The sequence below is a fragment of the Lutjanus erythropterus genome, chromosome 17, assembly GCF_056507025.1.
Source record: "Lutjanus erythropterus isolate fLutEry1 chromosome 17, fLutEry1.hap2, whole genome shotgun sequence".
Taxonomy (NCBI): Eukaryota; Metazoa; Chordata; class Actinopteri; order Lutjaniformes; family Lutjanidae; genus Lutjanus; species Lutjanus erythropterus.
In genome coordinates, this window is record NC_139333.1 from 13,646,877 (window position 1) to 13,664,396 (window position 17,520).

The 17,520-nt window shown below is 42.0% G+C and overlaps 1 protein-coding gene across 2 annotated transcripts in view; it reads right to left on the reverse strand.

Moving 5' to 3' along the window:
- Window positions 1-17,520, reverse strand: part of ankfn1b (ankyrin repeat and fibronectin type III domain containing 1b) — a 184,431-nt gene that overhangs the window by 5,520 nt on the left and 161,391 nt on the right. For both annotated transcript variants that reach the window (XM_084741297.1, XM_084741298.1), the window contains 11 exons: window positions 15,731-15,928; window positions 14,891-15,004; window positions 14,061-14,158; window positions 11,466-11,556; window positions 7,023-7,130; window positions 3,634-3,733; window positions 3,044-3,176; window positions 2,701-2,820; window positions 2,409-2,624; window positions 1,122-1,288; window positions 735-885 (listed from right to left, as the gene is read on the reverse strand). In XM_084741297.1, coding sequence (XP_084597423.1) covers window positions 735-885; window positions 1,122-1,288; window positions 2,409-2,624; window positions 2,701-2,820; window positions 3,044-3,176; window positions 3,634-3,733; window positions 7,023-7,130; window positions 11,466-11,556; window positions 14,061-14,158; window positions 14,891-15,004; window positions 15,731-15,928 — 1,496 coding nt within the window. The remainder of the gene's footprint in view (window positions 1-734; window positions 886-1,121; window positions 1,289-2,408; window positions 2,625-2,700; window positions 2,821-3,043; window positions 3,177-3,633; window positions 3,734-7,022; window positions 7,131-11,465; window positions 11,557-14,060; window positions 14,159-14,890; window positions 15,005-15,730; window positions 15,929-17,520) is intronic.

Here is a 17,520-nt window from a genome sequence, read left to right on the forward strand (position 1 = left end):
GAAGGTACGGGCGGAGTCTGGGGTCTCTGCAGATGCAGGCGCCGCCGCATACTTCTGGTGGGTCGCGGGTGATGATTGAGAGGGATTATTTTTGTAGGAGTCCATGCATTGTTTTTTGAGAAAATCCTGCATAGTTTGCCTTTAAGTATCTTGAAAGCAGAACTCAAGGCTCCAACTTCAATATTGGAATGCGAAGTAAGGAATAAGGCATCTGCATGGTTTACTGTAATTAGAGGTTATTGCGTATCACTAATACAATGTTGGGCTCTTTTGTGGAGCAGGTCAAGAGTAACAGTATCTTAGTGCTAAAGCAATATTTGTTGTTTTTAAACTTTTTTTAAAAAAAACATCCATCCCCTCTGACAGCTAAATATTTAAGGTTTTAGTTTACGTTATGATGACAGTCAAATCTATTGACACGTATATTAGTATCATGTAACGTATCGTCTTACATTGTTGCCGTCTGTTAGGGTTCTTTACAGTAAGAGATAGAACAGTGGGTGGTAAAAAGCCAAACAGACAATGATTGCCAATGTGCTGGAATTCAAACCATGGTCTTTTACAGGAATCATGTAGAATTAGTGGTCTGACCAGAACTGGCTGATCATGCACTGGAACCATTTTCTTTGCTTTGAGCGCTTGCTACTGCCTGTCTCTGGAACTTGGCTCATAGTTTCTACTGATTCCATGGTATCAGTCAAAATCAAATCACTGTGCTCTGGCCTAACTCAGACCTGATTTCCAGGAACATTGATGTGTGCCATCAGGTCTTTGATGGCGCTGCGCAGGTCCTGTAGGAGGCGATGTGGAGCACTCTGTACTTCACTGTCCATCTCCAACGACTCCTCTAGTGAGCTGAGAGCCTGCAGCCACTGCCACTCCTCTCTGAAACGTCACAAATGTCAAACACAGAGATGGTGCATCAGCACACAACACAGGTAACCTTGTGTGTCTAGTTAAAACTCCTGACTTATACTGTGTATAAGTACCTCATACAACCCCACTTATAATAAAAAAAAAAAAAAAAACAACCCCTCAGGAGTTGTGACCAGACACCTGAACACACTGACAAAACAACACTTCAAATAATCAAAACTGTCATTTTCAAGTGGCATCCCCACCTGGACACGTTGCTGTTGTCTCTGATTTTGGTGTGACAGAGGATGTTGGGGAGTTTCTGCGGCACCAGCGCTCTGATCTGCTCCACTGACGTACACAGCTTCAGGTAGCCGAGGTATAAACCTGGAGACAACATCTTCCTGCTCCGCCTGTGGTACGCCAGCTTCTCCTGGGAACAGCAGGTGGACAGAGGCAGAGGTAAGAAGACAGCAGCGACAGCAGTAGTAGTAGTGTTGACTGTGATTGTGTGTGACACTGATTCTAGTTTTCCCTCTACTGTATAAGCATCATGATGTTGTTTTCATGTTTTGCAGTTGCTAGTCCTTGAGAGACCTCAGTCTAAAGTTGTTCCAACATGTTCAAAGTGGAAGCCCGTCAGCACATTTTTATGTATTTCATCATACAATTTGTACATAACTGGCCACAAAACAAATATTTCAGTGAAATGTGGTTTTGCCAAAGGGAGTCTCCACCATTGTTTTGGAACCACAAGGCCAAACCAACTTACACTGGAGACAAAACAGCTTTGCAACAATGGTATAACGTTTACCGTGCTATATAGACAAAATCAACTTGTGGTTTAGTCCTAGATTGTGGTCCTTCAGAACAAAACAGCCACGCTGCATTGGTTACAAAACACAAAACAACAACAATTAGCTAGATTATCATCATAACGCCCACAATGCTGAAACACAAATGTAACTTTCCAATTTCCACTGACTGAACGAGCAGCTGATTAACATTCATGATGGGCTGGTGTGGATCCAAGATTTGACCCGACATCAGGCATTTTAATTAATGATGATGGCGAGTCAATTCAATATGTGTCCTGGTAAAGAAGGTGACAAATGGACGAGGAGAGTCATGATGATTTATGTTTGTCTAAATAAAGAGTGTCTGCACAAGCAGCACTCATAATTGGAAGCACATTTCAATTTTCAGTCCTATTGTTTCAGCCTTGTGTTTACTGGTTTTCTGTGAATGAGAGTCACAGAACATTAGAGCGATACAAATAAATAAATAAATGTTTTCCAGTGCTTTTGGAGGCATTTTGTTGTTGACAAAGTGCCTTACACTACACTGTTTCATCTTGCTAAATCTCCGGGTAACAAAAAAAAATGCAAAGAATGAGCCTGATAAAAACCACAACCACTGCTGTCAAACCCTCCTACCATTCCTGAAATGCTGTGGAAGCAGCCTGTCTCCAAAACAAAAGCAAAAAAAAATAACCAATTTTCCAAAACTGAACTAACTTCCAATCATGCCTGTCTTATTCCTGCAGGACTCACATGGAGCGTGATGAGAAGCATGTCCAAGGCAGTGGGCTCTTCGGGGGACGAGATGGACTTGCGTTGGAGCTGAAGTTTGCAAAGCTGCGTCCAGCGAACTCCGTCCAGGTTGGGACAGGCACTCATGTCCTTTAGGAGCACCAGCAGGGCATTACCGTGCTTGTCTTTGATTGGTTCAAAATACACCTGGCCAAGGTCCTGGGTTCCCAGCATTCCCTGAGGAAAGACAAAGTTAATGTGAGGCCTGCCACAACTTCAACTGTGAAAGCGATCCTACTGAGCCTTGTCCTACCTGTAACAGGGAGACAGCCTGCAGCATCTTAAGGCGTGTCTGCAGAGTGCAAGAACAGGCCGACTGGGAAGGACTGAGACACTGCTGCAGCCAGGGAATCTCCTCCCAGAGATATGATACCTGGCACATGGGTTGGATGCACACACAAAAAAATGTTTTTCAAACACATCTGGTAGGAAAAAAAACATCAGCTTGCAGCCTACTGTTCTCTTTTCGGCTCAGTATATTTATAACAGATGGATACTAAGATTAATAAATAAATAAAATGCTCAAACTGTCCATGGACATTACTAAACCCATGGTATAATTTAACATACTTAAAAAATAAACAATTCCTGTCTACCTTTGTAAACCAGAGGAAGTCCTGCAAAAGGGAACTAGAGTACGAATCTTCAACCTCCACAATGGGAATCTGGTCCTCTGGAGTCACAAGCACATTATCATCTCTGTAGAATATGGATGTCAGATAGAGACCCCTGGAAAGTAACAAAGAAAAAGTGTGTGTGTGTTAGATTCACCACAGCACTCAGTGGGTAAATGAGAATAAAATAACAAAAGAAAGAAACAAACAAAATAAAAAAAAAAAAAAACACACATGGCACAGCTCAGGTTTCTTGTCTTTGTGTCTGAGGGAAAAAAAGATAGCTGAAAATAAAGCATGGTGCACTGGAGCAGAGTTGTGCAACATGATTTAATTTTAATGGATTTGCACTGAAGCAAAACCCAGTAGTACATTTAATTTTCAATAACGGTTATGTTGTGCTCTCTCTGAAGTAACTAATATATATAATATATATGTAAATTGACAACACTAAATTTGCCATACACATAGTAGTAAATACAATGCCTTTCATATTAAAAGTCTACAAAGGGGAGGACAGCTGTTTTTACATCACCTTTCATGGATGAAATTTAGACAAAAAGATAATTTACCTTTTCAAGCTTTTAACAAATTTACTGCTGGTTTGGAAGAGGTGGCGCAGGCTTTTGGAAACTGAGTGCTTCCTGCCTTGTGGTGGAGCTTTGCACTGTTCTGTGTGGACGAGAAAACAGAAAGGATTTTGTTAATTCAACAGCAACAGAAAAACTGATTCAAAGCATTTATTTTGAATGAATATTCTGGTACTCCTGATGGGTTTAAGTCCAAATGCATCGAAACCACCTGCTGGACATGTTTTGACGCACAGACATCATTTTAAATGGGCAGATGAACGCCGAACGTGTTACTCAGAGAACAGAGCTGTTTGGAGAGAGCTAAAAGGAACAGTCAAGTCAAATTTTATTTTCAGTATACAGCCCCAAGTCACAGAATAAAAAGGTAAGGATAGTTTCCTCAGAGGAATTTTTTTTAATTAAATACATTTATGATAATAAACAATTTTTCTTTGGTGTTGGTTGCAGCCCTAATTAGCATTTCATGTACAGTTATTTAAACAGAAGCATGTAGAAAATTTACAGGGTTACCTGTAATATACAAAAATTATACTTAAATCGCAAACTTTTCCTAAAATATCGCTGGTTCTGCGGTGTTGCATTTAAAATCTGACGCCTGCAGTTTGTCATAGGTGCATCAACTGAGGGATTTTCAGTTTTCAGTATGTTTGGGCCTTTAGTCAGGTCACTTGTGAGAAATGACTCTGATTGGTCTAGTGATTTTCTAACACCAATGAACACCTCTGTCCTGACAAACTCTAGAAACATCTCTTCCACTGACAGGCCGTTACCTAATTGACAACCGAGCTGACATGTCCAACAACACGGTCGGAGTGGAATGTTTTTCGACATTTCATGCGCTCCAGTGGCGCGGCACCATTTGACAGTCACGCCGGCTGCCAGCAGCAGACTATGGGCCTTGAGGGAACCACTAGCTCTCAGATCCCAGAGGGACACTAACTGTGTGTATGTATGTATGTGTGTGTGTTTACCTGCATATACTATAGCTGCTGGAGCATGGCATGTCTTGAGCTACAGCCATATGAGTGGAGCCAAGGAGCTGTAGTAATTTGTGTGTGTGCGTCTGTATGTGTCTTAACCCTTTGCCACTCACTGACAGGGAGGTCAGTTAAGTCTGTGGGGACATGTTTATTTTTAGTGGGCCCAGAGGGGGTTGGAGGCGAGAGAGGGAGGTGTGTGTATATATGCATGTATGTTTGTGTGGGTGCCTGTTGGTGAGATAACGCACCTCCCAACTCATTAGAAACCCTGAGTCCCAAAACCTTCACAGATTCCCTCTCCTCCCCTCCCAGGTGATGTTACTCCAGCCCCGGGCCACTTAAAGTCAATAAATCCCCCCATTCAGAGCCTGAAAAGAACTAATTTTCTCTTCAGGTGGACTCTGAATTCCTTAACAAAATGTTGCATTGTTTGACAGCTAGCTAAAATTGTAACAAAAGCCTCATTGTTTGGTAGCTAGCTAAAAACTTAACTAAACGTTACACACAGAGATGTTCTCTTCACAGATTCTCACTCCTCCCTCCTAAGTGATTGTACTCCAGCCTCCAGGCCACTTTACATCAATAAATCTCCCCATTTGGACCTTGAAAAATAACATTTTTTTTCTTCAGGTCGACTCTGTTAGTTAGCTAAAAAGTTAATAAAACGTTACACTGTTTGCTACCTAGCTAAAAAGTTTGTTAGTCTAATTAGCCTGCTCATGATGGCTCAGCAGAGAGGCTCTCAGAATATGGACAACAGCACAGTGAAGAAAAAAGAAACCGCCTGACAGAGTGTTTCTACAGATGAACTGAAGTGAAAGAAAGGAGACGCACCCGTCATAGACTGCCTCTCCTCCCCTCCCAGGTGATCTTACTCCAGCCTCAGGCCACTTAAAGTCAATAAATCCCCCCATTCAGAGCCCGAAAAGAACTAATTTTCTCTTCAGGTGGACGAGTCTAGGTGGAGTAACGAGGAAAAAACAGCGCCCCTCGACCCCTCTCACCTCCCCAAATTTCTCTTTACTTGCGAGTCTGTTCAGCTCCAGTCCTCCTGGCCTCAGTCCCCGTTTGACACTGAGTAAGACAGACAAGTAGGGCCGACTGCTGGGGTGCCTGTGTTAGTCAAGGCCTCTTTCACAGTTTAATTAATAGTGTTTGGACAAGAGGGAGAATGTGGCGTGGGCCATAAGCCGGGCTGCGACGGATGGGGGGTGCACACATGGACGTGTGGGAGACAGTTAAAAGAGGGAACATGTACGTGAATATTTGTGTCTGTTCATGTACATGTATATCTATGCGTGTGCCTGTCTATCTTTACGTGTGTATATGTATGGACAGTAGACAGGGCGGCTGGCGGGGTGTGGGGGGGTGGAGGGGTGCAGGCAGCAGTAGTCAGTGTTAATTTATGCCCTCTCCCGACTCCAGCCCAGGACTCGTCTCTTACAGGAATAACAAACATGACCCCGGGACACGCCACCTTGGCTACCGTGCCTGAACTCTCAAGCTCAATCAGTCGCCGTCTGAAGAACTGAGAGCCACTCAATACTGACTATTATATTGCGTCTCACCCTGCTGCAAATATGGTCTGGCCACAGCGGACAATAGTAAGTGGGTGAGTGTGTTTGGGTGAAGAAAAAGAGAGACAACACGCTCAATGCTAAATGAAGTTTGCCATCATGTAAAAGAGTCAGTGTGGACAGGTTCTGACATTTATGGGAGCAGCTTACAGCCAACAGTGTTTGGGGATATAAACAGCCCGAGTGTGAGAGAAGTTGATCTGCATTTTGTCACAGAGCGAGAGGTATTCTGCAGAGGAAGGGCTGAGTCATGGAAACCCAACGGGGTTGGGGTGGGGGGTTGTTGAGACAGAGGGGAGGGTATTATTTTTGAGGTGGCATGCCGTCTTAGGGGTGTACGGCCCCCCGAAGTACTTGTCATGCCTGAGATTGTAAAGTGTCTGTCAAGGTGAGATGAAACACAGCAATTGGCGAGACGTGTTACACCTGCGAGTTGAAAAGTCCATCGGTCATGTTTGTTTACGCCAAGAATATTTCTGAAACGTGAACAAGACAGTGGCTGAACATTCAGACGTGTTTGTTTAAAAAGTGACAGGCGTAGTGAAAACGACAGCCGCTTGGGTTAATGTCACAAACTCAGGGTGCATTTCACTTCAACTCCTGCGCTTAAACCGATCTTAAGGTTAGAGTCATGCAAATCTGCAGTCATGTGGTTTCAAAGTTATAAAGTTATTCTACCTAAAAGTTCAGTCTAGGTTTGAGGGTTTGGGTTTCACCAGGGGTCAACTATGTAAATCAATAAAACTCTCATATTACTGTTCAGTGTTTTAGATGAACACGCCCACAAAATCGATCAAGAAGTTGTTGATACCGTGGCAGACACAGTGGCGGTGAGCTTCCTTTATCTGTCCAAGAAGTTGATCTAGCGCCTCCTTCTGGCCTCTCTGACGTGGAGCACGGCCGTCGATGTCCCTCCAACCTGCAGGCGGAGGTAAGAAAGTCAATATCAGCAAAGTGACAATGGTCTGCATTTATCAAGATTCAGAGTACTGATCCCTACAGAGGTTTATTAAGCTATAATGTGCACAAATGATGGAGAAACAAAGACAATGAAATGAAGCTGCTTCAAATCTGAAAATCTTATTATTAAATATTTCGTTTTTATGCCTGAGCTGCAAGATTTTTAGCCATGCCAGTGGCAAGGCTGTGGATGGCAGTTGGTTCAGTTGGTCCCAGATGGTCATAAAAAACTGTCCACACATTTGTTGTCCACATAAATCCTGACGACTTTGACGAAGCCTTGACTTTTCCTCTTATGCGTCATCATGAGGACATTTTTTTGTCTCAAACACTATTGGATGGCCTCTCAAAAAATTTGGACAAGACATTCAGGTTAACTGTTGACTGTAAACTGTTATTTGCTTGACTGGATCCAAGGCTGGCAGAATTCTATCTGAACAGAAGCGTGGCAAATGTTTCTACTCAATATAACTAAATACGCTTTAAGACATGTTTTAAAATGGTTTTGCAGGAATAAGCTGTTTCATCACGGTCAGGTATTAAGAACTGTCTTTTCAGTACATCACAAAACAGCTAATATTCCAGAACGGTGGTTTTAACACAGATGGAGAGACGTCCTTCTTTGTTCTATGTATTTTCATTCTCCATCCTATTTTCCAGTCTTCATTTCACTGTCAGTCATTTCCTTGTTTTTTGGTATGACAGCATCGCAAGCCTTGTAAGCCTTGATTTTTATTATAGACAGGTTGCTACAGGGGAAGCATACAGATTGTGCTGCTCACAGTGGAAATTTTGAATACATCAGCATTATTATGTTTATTTGAAATGAATCAACCTGTATCTATGGACTATGGAGCAATAACTTTGGTCAGATGAAAATAAACTGGACTTTGGGTTTGAACTTTTATGGAAAACTTGTTCGTTTGAAGTATGTCTGAGAATCGCAGTATTCAGCAACAGACTCCCAGCAGCTTTAAGTTACGAAATGCTTAAAATACAGGCTCACACAGTTTTCTTTTACTTTCTTTTTCTTTTAATTGTTGTAAAAATAACAGTCATTTAGATTATACCTGGCTGATGACACTTTCAGTCTTGAATGACCATACAAAGGTGACACATACATCTGTGGGACTCCAGGTGAGGTTAGCAGAGGTACTAGGGAGGGTGTTAATCAAATTCTGCCCGGGACCCCAAAAATCCTCGGTCTGGCCCCGTTCCTGAGGCTTCCAACAGCAGGAGTGTGAGGTGTGTGAGACGGCCTGCTGCTCAAACAGGTCTAGTGTGTGTGTACGATAGGAAACAGCACCCACCCCGGTGTGAGAAAGCTGTGGTTGGCTGACAGACAGACCTACTGAGCACCACTGTGACTGACTGCTCTGCACATATTTGGGCTCAGAACAGTAAGTGTGCACAGACACACACACACACACACACACACACACACACACACACACACACACACATGTACACAGACACACAAGCATCGTGTGGCTGCTCCAGTGACAGAAAGTGAGGAAAGTAACACATCTCACATCTCGCTACACCTCCAAAAGCACTCTGAGGCTGGGTTGCCCCAACAAGGATTAATTTTTAAACCTTATTAAATCATGGTTTAAGTTTAATTTATGTTGCAGCAAACTACCTTAAAATTATGAAAAAATACATTTAAATTATTAAATTAAATAGACACATAAACCACTCTTGAGTTGTTACTCTAAGCCTTGATTAAACTAACTTAAAAACTTTTTAGCCAGCAGGCATACAAGGTAATATTTGTGTAAAGCAGCAATAAGAAAAATGTGTTTTGAGTTTGTCATACCACAGAAACGTGATATTAACCACCCAGCCAAATTTGAATGATTAAAAATATCATTACGAATATAAAAGTAGGTCTCAATATCCTGAAAGAATTAGCAATTTTCTCTGCTCTGAAATGCTGGCAGTGTGTCCACTGCACTGTCTCAAGTGTAAAACATCACTACGACCTGGTCAACTCCATCACTAGTACAGTGACCTATCAACTAATTGGAGAATTAACTTGTTTTGCCTCTATCTGCAGCAGGATGGTATTTTTTTTTCTTCAGCGTCGTGATGTCATGAAGTGAGCAGTAACAGCTGGCTGATTTGGACCGAGACAGTCATTCAAGTAACGTATGTGACTGACCACTGGGAGACGGTGGGGAGCGGCAGAGTGATGTTTTTCGTGAGCCGGTTCCCGTGTTAGGAGACTACAGCTCCGGTGTGACAGTCAGCCATATTTCAGGTCTGCAAACAAAAAGTTTAACAGTCTAACCCTACAATTAAGTTCTCCATAGTTTTCAAATGTTTCTTGTTTTCATAAACTATTTTCTAACATTCATGATAGGTTCAGAAGAAAAACTCCCAGCCAGCTAACAAACAATGCAATGTTTTGTTAAGGAAAACACAGCAGGTAAAGTTAAAGGTTTTTTCCCCTCTTTTATACTTACTAGGTCCCAACAAAACTCAAATTTATTTGAATTCTTTTCATTCATCTTAACTTAGGTAGGCAGGCCTCTCCATATCGATTAAGATATTTAATTTTGGTTTATGTCACTAAACCTTAATTTACTAAACTGAGATTTGAGTTTTGAATTGTGCAACAGAGCTCTGCTTAATTTTAAATCTGAATTTACTCATTTTAAAGCTAGTCTCGCTCAACTCTGATTAGAATTAATCTGAGATTAAATAAATCTTTTTTGGTGCAACCCAGTGTGAATGTACAGTTTGTGTAGATCCTCTTTTTGTCTCTTTGTGATTTTCATTTGTGTTGCTCCTTCCTTATCAGAGACACACAATTAGGAACTCTTGATCATAAATATGTTGATACTTTCTGTTCACTGTCTCACAGACACACACTCTTCCTTCCCTCCTCACAGATGAACAGCTCTGCAGAAAACGATCCTTCAGCACCTTCTGCCTACTGTGTTAGCAAGCCAGCATCCTTGCTTGCTCACTGGAGGATGTGTCAGCGATAACCCACCCCCCCCTTACCACCATCAACCACCACCCACCCCCCCACATCACCCCCACCCCAACTCCCTCTCCTGGAGCCCCCCGGAGGGCGCGTGGAGCTGAAACACGGTGAGCTCTATTCCCGGAAAGGTGCCTGTCCCGACAGGACAAGCGGGCCCTTTAATGGGCGTCCACGGCCCGGTATAAGGCCCCCACTGTTGGGGCCGCGCCGCGTGCTACAGCACAGACATGCAAATATTTCCAGTGGTAGGCCCAAATGGAAAACACAAACACGCAACATCGAAATTAGCTCTGAGAGCAGGAGGGAGGGAGGTGGACAGTAGAAAAAAAGAGAGGGAAAGCCCAGTCTCCTAAAATGAAGACGCACACACACACACACACTCACACACATATACACACTTGCTGAAAAACACGGTGTGCTGATGAGGACAAACATGTTCATGTGTTCCCCAGATGTGCCCTGAGTGTGCCAACATGCACACAAGTACCTATGTTCACTCTCCTACAGTAGGTGTGTACCAACTGTGCAGACTTTACATGCTGCACGCAAACAGAAATCATTAAACTCATCTCATAAATCAATACTGTGAATTATTTACCTCACATTAATGAATTCATTTACTTAGAAAGCAACAAATGTAATCTTTATGTCTTTTACCAAACATAAGAACTATTTCAAAGTCCTTAATCTGTCAATAGATAGATAGATAGATAGATAGATAGATAGATAGATAGATAGATAGATAGATAGATAGATAGATAGATAGATAGATAGATAGACAGAGAAAGAGAGTCAGGGCTGCTGTGGTGAGTCAACACCTCAGCTGTTGTTGCACATGACTTCACGGTTAACTTCTTGGCTGAACCCGGGCAGCTTCTTCTGCCAGCCAGCCCCAAGCACCATCCTGAGGCTACGGTTACACACACTGACGTCCGCAGAGGGGGTCCCGAAACCCATCCAGCCTGCTGCTGGCCAAGGAGGGTCCAGCTGTCGCCCCCCCAATGATGTCAAAGCAACGCCACAATGACGTTGGAATAACCAAATCAATTGCGTGGATGTGGAATGATGCAATGTCCGAGCCCTTTTATGTGTGGGAAAGCTCAGAGACACACACACACAAACACACATACACACACATCCTGCAACAAAGTTCTGTGTGAAAACTATTCCGCAGTGTTGTTAATTTAGTGAGGCCAGCCAAAACCCTTCAGGGGTCTTGTTTGGTTGTTTTATATTTTGCTTTATGTTGAATTCAGGCACACACACGAACACATATGGATACACATGATTGAGACTTACTGGAAGGTGCAGCGCAGGCAGGAGTGGAGACTAGTGGAGGCCCCCAGCCCTTCATGTTGTAGGCCGACACCTGGACATAGTAATAGGTCCCCTGTAAGGACAGGACACATAATAGTTAAAGCAAAATGTGGCTAAACGAACACACAAAACTACAATCGAAAGAACAGTGTCTGTCAACTTTCGTCGGTGTAAAACCAAAGGTATCGGAGCGCATATGCTAAAATTGTCAATGGTTTCAGGTGGAAAGTTTACATACATTAGACAACTGTAACTGACCACATGATCAAATGTTGGACTGACTTTGTGAGTAGTTTCATCATGTTGAGAAGTCAGTCAGTCAACATGAGCGCCCTCACACTCCCTCTCCCTGCTTCACCTGTAAGTCTGCATCACACTTTTCTCATCAATTGGAAAAAGACGCCTCTCACTGCAAAAACACTGCTCTGTCCAATCAGGGCCACACGCTTTATGCTTCGATTCCACCGGGCATGTAACGTCTGTGCACCGTTTTGATCTGTCCTCCTCACGGCTTCATGTTCCACCAGGAGCATTTTGAAGGTGACTGTTTTTCCCGTCTGATTTTGTTGGCTTGCTCAGATTTTCTTGATTTGGTCTGCTTTCCTTGCTTTTTGTGCCTCTACCATGAGTAAGAGGGCTCTGTAGTTTCTTTTTTGTTTGTTTTTATGACTGGGAGTCTGCACTGGGCCTTTTATTTTGAAAATTGACCTGATTCTCTATGCTGTTTTTGTGTCTGACTTCCTGCCTGGCCTGATCTGTTCTGTGTAGCTTGACAAGGCATCTGTTAAAAATAGACTCGGCACGTATTCTTCAGCGCAGCTGGAACGCCATGCTGTCGTGCCTGGTGGAATCAAGCTGTTAGTGATGATTTGATCTTCAAGCACTTGAAAAAACAGATTATGTGAGCTGCGAATATTCTATTTCCTCACTTGAAGAAGAAAAAGTGTTGTTAAAGTGTTCCAGTTCGCCCTGGCAGCACTACACCTATGTGTAAAACCATATATACATATATATGTGTGTGTGCATCGGTGCATCTGTTTGTCTCTTGCTAGGTCACTGTCTGTCTTCATTTCACTTTGTGTGCATGTCTGTATGTCTGTGTGGAGGGTGAAGGGTCTATGTTGAAGCCCTGTCTGTCTCTGTGCCCAGTGTCCAGACAGCAGGCCTCTGTCTCTCCTTTCTCAGCCAGATCAATCAAACCAGCCGCCGACACTTCCTGACCTCGCCTTGACCCCTGTCATGTGACAGGACTGAGCTTTGGCTGGCAGCAGGGGTCTTAAAGTGGGCTGGTGGTGGGGGGTTTCTCTCACACAATAACAAACAACCAGTGGAGCGTCCATTTGTCTACATGCCCACTTAAAAATGCCAAACATAAATCAGGTGGCAGGCTACCAAGCTGCTCTTTTAATAATTTTGGAGGCTGTTTTGCAACTGTTGCTTATGAATGGTCAAGAGTCAGGACTTTTCAACAAATAACAAATAAGCCGTGTTTTGCAATTGTGTTTTTTAGCAGGGTCATAAGTCACCCCCCTCATCATGTGGGACTGATGGTGACCTGAACTTGTGTGTGGAGTTTGATGTATGTGATAAAGAAGAGTCACTTGGGAAATGCCTTCAAATGTCGCCTAAGCAAACGCCTCAAGCTCGCATGTAAATAATATCAGGCGCCTTGTGGGAGAATAGCTTCTAAATTTTTTATCGGTCAGCACCAACAGCTGGAGAAGCTAGAGCTTAGATGTTCTTTGTGCTGCTGTGTCACCCATAAACTATCAGATAATGCATGATCGTATCCTTTTAACCTGGTAGTTCTATGAGAATACGGTGGGAACAGAGGAGCACTTCATTAGGGTTATGAAAAAATGGTGTGATGTAAGAGTACAGGGAAAGTTTAACACATATGAGTAGATGTTCGATCCAGGAAACCCTCAAAATAAGTGTAAAATTTATTGTCAGTGGAGCAGCACCTGGTGTTACGCTTTGACAGCGCCCCATATAAGAGATTTAGCTTGCTTATTTTGGACTCTCAATAGAATTCTTCCTGCTTCTTACCGACTGAATGATCAGAAGAAACTGATTCAGCAGCAGAGGTGGCAAACGTAAACACATTCTGTACTCAAGACATACAGACTCTGGTTAAAGTAGAAGTACTGATACAACTTATTTACTGCAGTTAAAGTGAAAAACTACAAGTTCTGAAACACACTCAAAGTATAAATAATAATAATATTAATAATAATATAAAATCTAGCTGAACCTCACCTTTTCCAGTCGAGTCTCTCTATCTGTGTTGTCTTTTATGTCATTTGTCTCTTGATACGTCTTTTATATCTTTTTCACCTTGTTAGGTCTTTTAGATCATTTTGTCTTGTTTCATCTTTTATGTCATTTTAATCTCATTACAGCTTTTACGTTGTTTTACAACGTAAAAGATAGATATTTATGTTAAAATGTAGGAAGTAAAAAGTAAAAAGAATTACTTAAATAAAATACAGATACCTGAAAAATCTACCAGTACAGTAACAAAGTATGTATACTAAATTACTTCCCTTCTCTGTCAGTAACATGGTGCAGACTTACAGAAGTGAGTCCAGGGATGTTGCACTGTAGCAGTGTGGTGTCGTCCACCACCATCTCACCCAGCAAAGGACTGAGTGAAGGAGCGCTGCTCCAGCTCACTGCAGATACACACAAACAGAAAAACTTTTTTTTTTAACTTGACATTAATACATAGCTGAAATTGATAATGTGATGTGGGGTTGTATGAGTTCAGTCTGAGTGTAAGCTACATTAAGAATATTTCCACTGCTCTATCTTGCCATCAGACAGCCTTTTCCAACTGGAAACATCTGTTATATTAGCCAAATATTATTCTCTTGTACTCAACCAGATTCCATTGGCAAAATCACTTTACCTCACAATAACACAAACAAACTAATTGATAGAGGCAGCGGTAGACCAGCAACTTATGTATCCTACAAGGTAAAATTACTGATTTCTCCCACAAAGACTGGTGACTTTGGAGTGAACAACATTTAGCTTATATAATGGCGGCTTCCCATCTGAAAAGGCTGTGTGACAGCAAAGTCAAGCAGTGAAAATATTCTAAGTATAGAGTACACTTAAACTGATATTTATTATTATATAAAGTTGAAAAAAAATAGCTTCCTCTCCTGCTACTTCACCAAAATACAAGTATTTTAGGTAGTCCTAAGGAATACATTATCATAAAACCCCACTTCAAATAATGTGAACTGCCCCTTTAAGAAATAAATGGCATTGAATTATTCAAAAATAAATTGTTTATTTTAAAAACTCTTTTGGCATCTCATTCAGCCGCAGAGCTTTACATATTGTGATAGTGAGCGGCTGGTTCTAAATGAAGCAGTGGGACGGGCACAGCGGCTGACCTTTGTACTTGGTAACCACAGCAGAGTTAACACAGACAGGTTCCTGGAAGTCCACCCTTAGACTGGTGCTGCTGCTGACAGACAGGCGAACTACGCTGGGAGCCTCTGGAGGGTCTGGGCAGGCAGACAGAAAGATGGCAAGTGAATAAATACAGAGACAGGCAGGTAACAAGCAAGACCAAGACCCTGCACTGCACATCATAACCATTATATTGGCGTGAGCACATACGCACTACTGGCAGCACGCTGATATCATTTAGTCTTCCTGGTCTGATGTGCCGTGCGTTGCTCAGTTTCAGAAGGGGGAAATGTGTCAAATAACGGATGCTTGTGAAACTGAAACAATTTACTGTCAGTAATGGATGGAAAAGACAACAACGCTGCATCTGTAGTCTATCATCTTCACAAGTTAATGTCATAAATTAATTAATGTAACTACATAAACATCATTTTGACATGTGGTATATGATTTCCATCTATGTTCACACAGCTTGCCCATCAAACTACATGAGTATGTGGAATTACGAAGATCTTTTTTGCATCAAAGTGCAGATTGGTTTGGGTGGAAGGGAGGAGTGTGTGCGTGTGAGTGTGTCTGCATTCGGGGGGTGGCTGTCTACTCTGCCACTAAGCGTGTCATGAAATGCCTATAAAAAATTAAAGCAGGAATACAGGCGTGTTATGTTTGCACACACACAGACACACACAGAGTCTTGTGCTAGGCTTCCCAGTGTGGAAGCCATTAAGTCAGCCCAGACAAAATGCCAGCAGAGAAAAAGGGTGCAGAAATTAAAACCGAGGACGTAAGTAGCAGCCATCAAAGTCATCCTGAAGCCTTACTAGCATGCTCGAAGCCCGTCTGCATGCGTCGGAAGAGCCGGAGCCTCCACTCCCAGGCCTTCAGCTGTCTCTCCCGGTCAGATCCCTCCCGCTCGCCAGGACCCTCGCTTCCCACCTGGGTCTGAAGCTCCGACACCCGCTGCTCAGCCTCCTGCACCAAGGTGGCCAAATGTACAGCTCGGCCCTCCAGGCTCACGACTAAGAAATGAGAGTGAGAGAGAGAGAAAAGTCAATGCGTGAATAAAGTATTAAAAGAAGAATTTAATTAGGCACATGTTAAAGTGACTCCATTATTTCAAAACTACTTTGACATCCATAAAAATGCTTTTATATTCACACATAAAAAAGGCAGTTGGTAAACACAGCTCAAAACTGAGCAGCGCTGGACTATAAATTTCAGTGGGCTGTTTTTCCAACCAAGATTCAAAGAATAATTTCAAAATACTGTGAACCGCTGATAGTGAAAATTCTCAATTAAAAGAAAATTCTCTTGAAGGAGCAGCACTATTTTGAATAGTACCATTAAATGTAGCAGAACTACGCCACCTGACATCAACAGTTTCACAGGATAAGTTGAAATTTGAATAATAAATGACAAATGCAAGGTGGTAGGTCAGTGTGCGGAAAGAGATGAGCGCTGATAACAAAGAGTCTCCTTCATAAAAAAAGCTGAATGTTGAGTAGCTGATCAGCCTGATGTATGTAGAAAGTCTGTATGGTTATACTGTAGCAGCCTGGTGTTTGTTTTCAGGCAATTTAATGAAGGTCAACACAGTGAGAGGCCTTGTGTAACATTGCAGCACTACTCAGAGGCTGCCGGTTTATCAGTGCTGCCTTCAGATGCAGCAAGAATCCCCCACATTCCTACATAGATCAATGCAGACTGATTAACTGACTTTTGTTATTTTCATCCTTACTAAGCTCAGATTCAAGTCATTTTGATCTGGGTTCAGGTCTATTGGTAGATCCACTAAAAAAAAACTGATTTATCATTTTAATTTCTAATAATTTAATTTAATGTATAATTTTAATTTGCTCTGATTAAAAAGTAGTGTGTGCATAATTAAGAGTCCTGGTTTTGGGGTTTGAAAATATGGTCACCCTAACATGAACGCACATCTGGTTTTTTATAATTATTCCTATATTGCATACAGTGAACTTTTACACATTCATATTGCACAAAATAATCAGCTTTCAAATTCAAATAACATATTATACATAGTTTTTAATAATACATTGTGTTGCAGCACTTTCTTTTATCATTCTTTAACGTGAGCTAAAACACAAAGGTGAATTTCTTCTTTGTGTAAACCTACTTGGCAATAAACCTGACTGTGATTCTACACCATTGTGGATGTTCTCAGAAACAAAACATATTCAACACAAAATGAACAGTGTGAGTTTTACTTCCATCAAGTGCTTCAACAATACACAGCTACACTGATACTGCAAGAAACCTTCTGCCTGCAAATGGTGCAAATTACTTTTGCAGGCTGCTCTTTTTAATGTCTTTGTTTGCCAAAATGCTGTGGCAGATTCCTCAATAAACTTCATTTAACTAAGCAGTCCCTCTTTAGGGATGACATCACCTCGAAAATGACACAGAAAATGTGGCAATGAAAGCGAGAGGGGCAAAAGAGGGAGGAGTGTTCTTCATATGCGGTTATAAGGGAACACAAAATGGTGGGAACATGCATAGGCATTATTTTAAACTGCCATTGTAAAAGTATTTTTCTGCAAAACTTGTGGAAAAACTGATCTATTTTTATCATATACCACAGCCTCACACG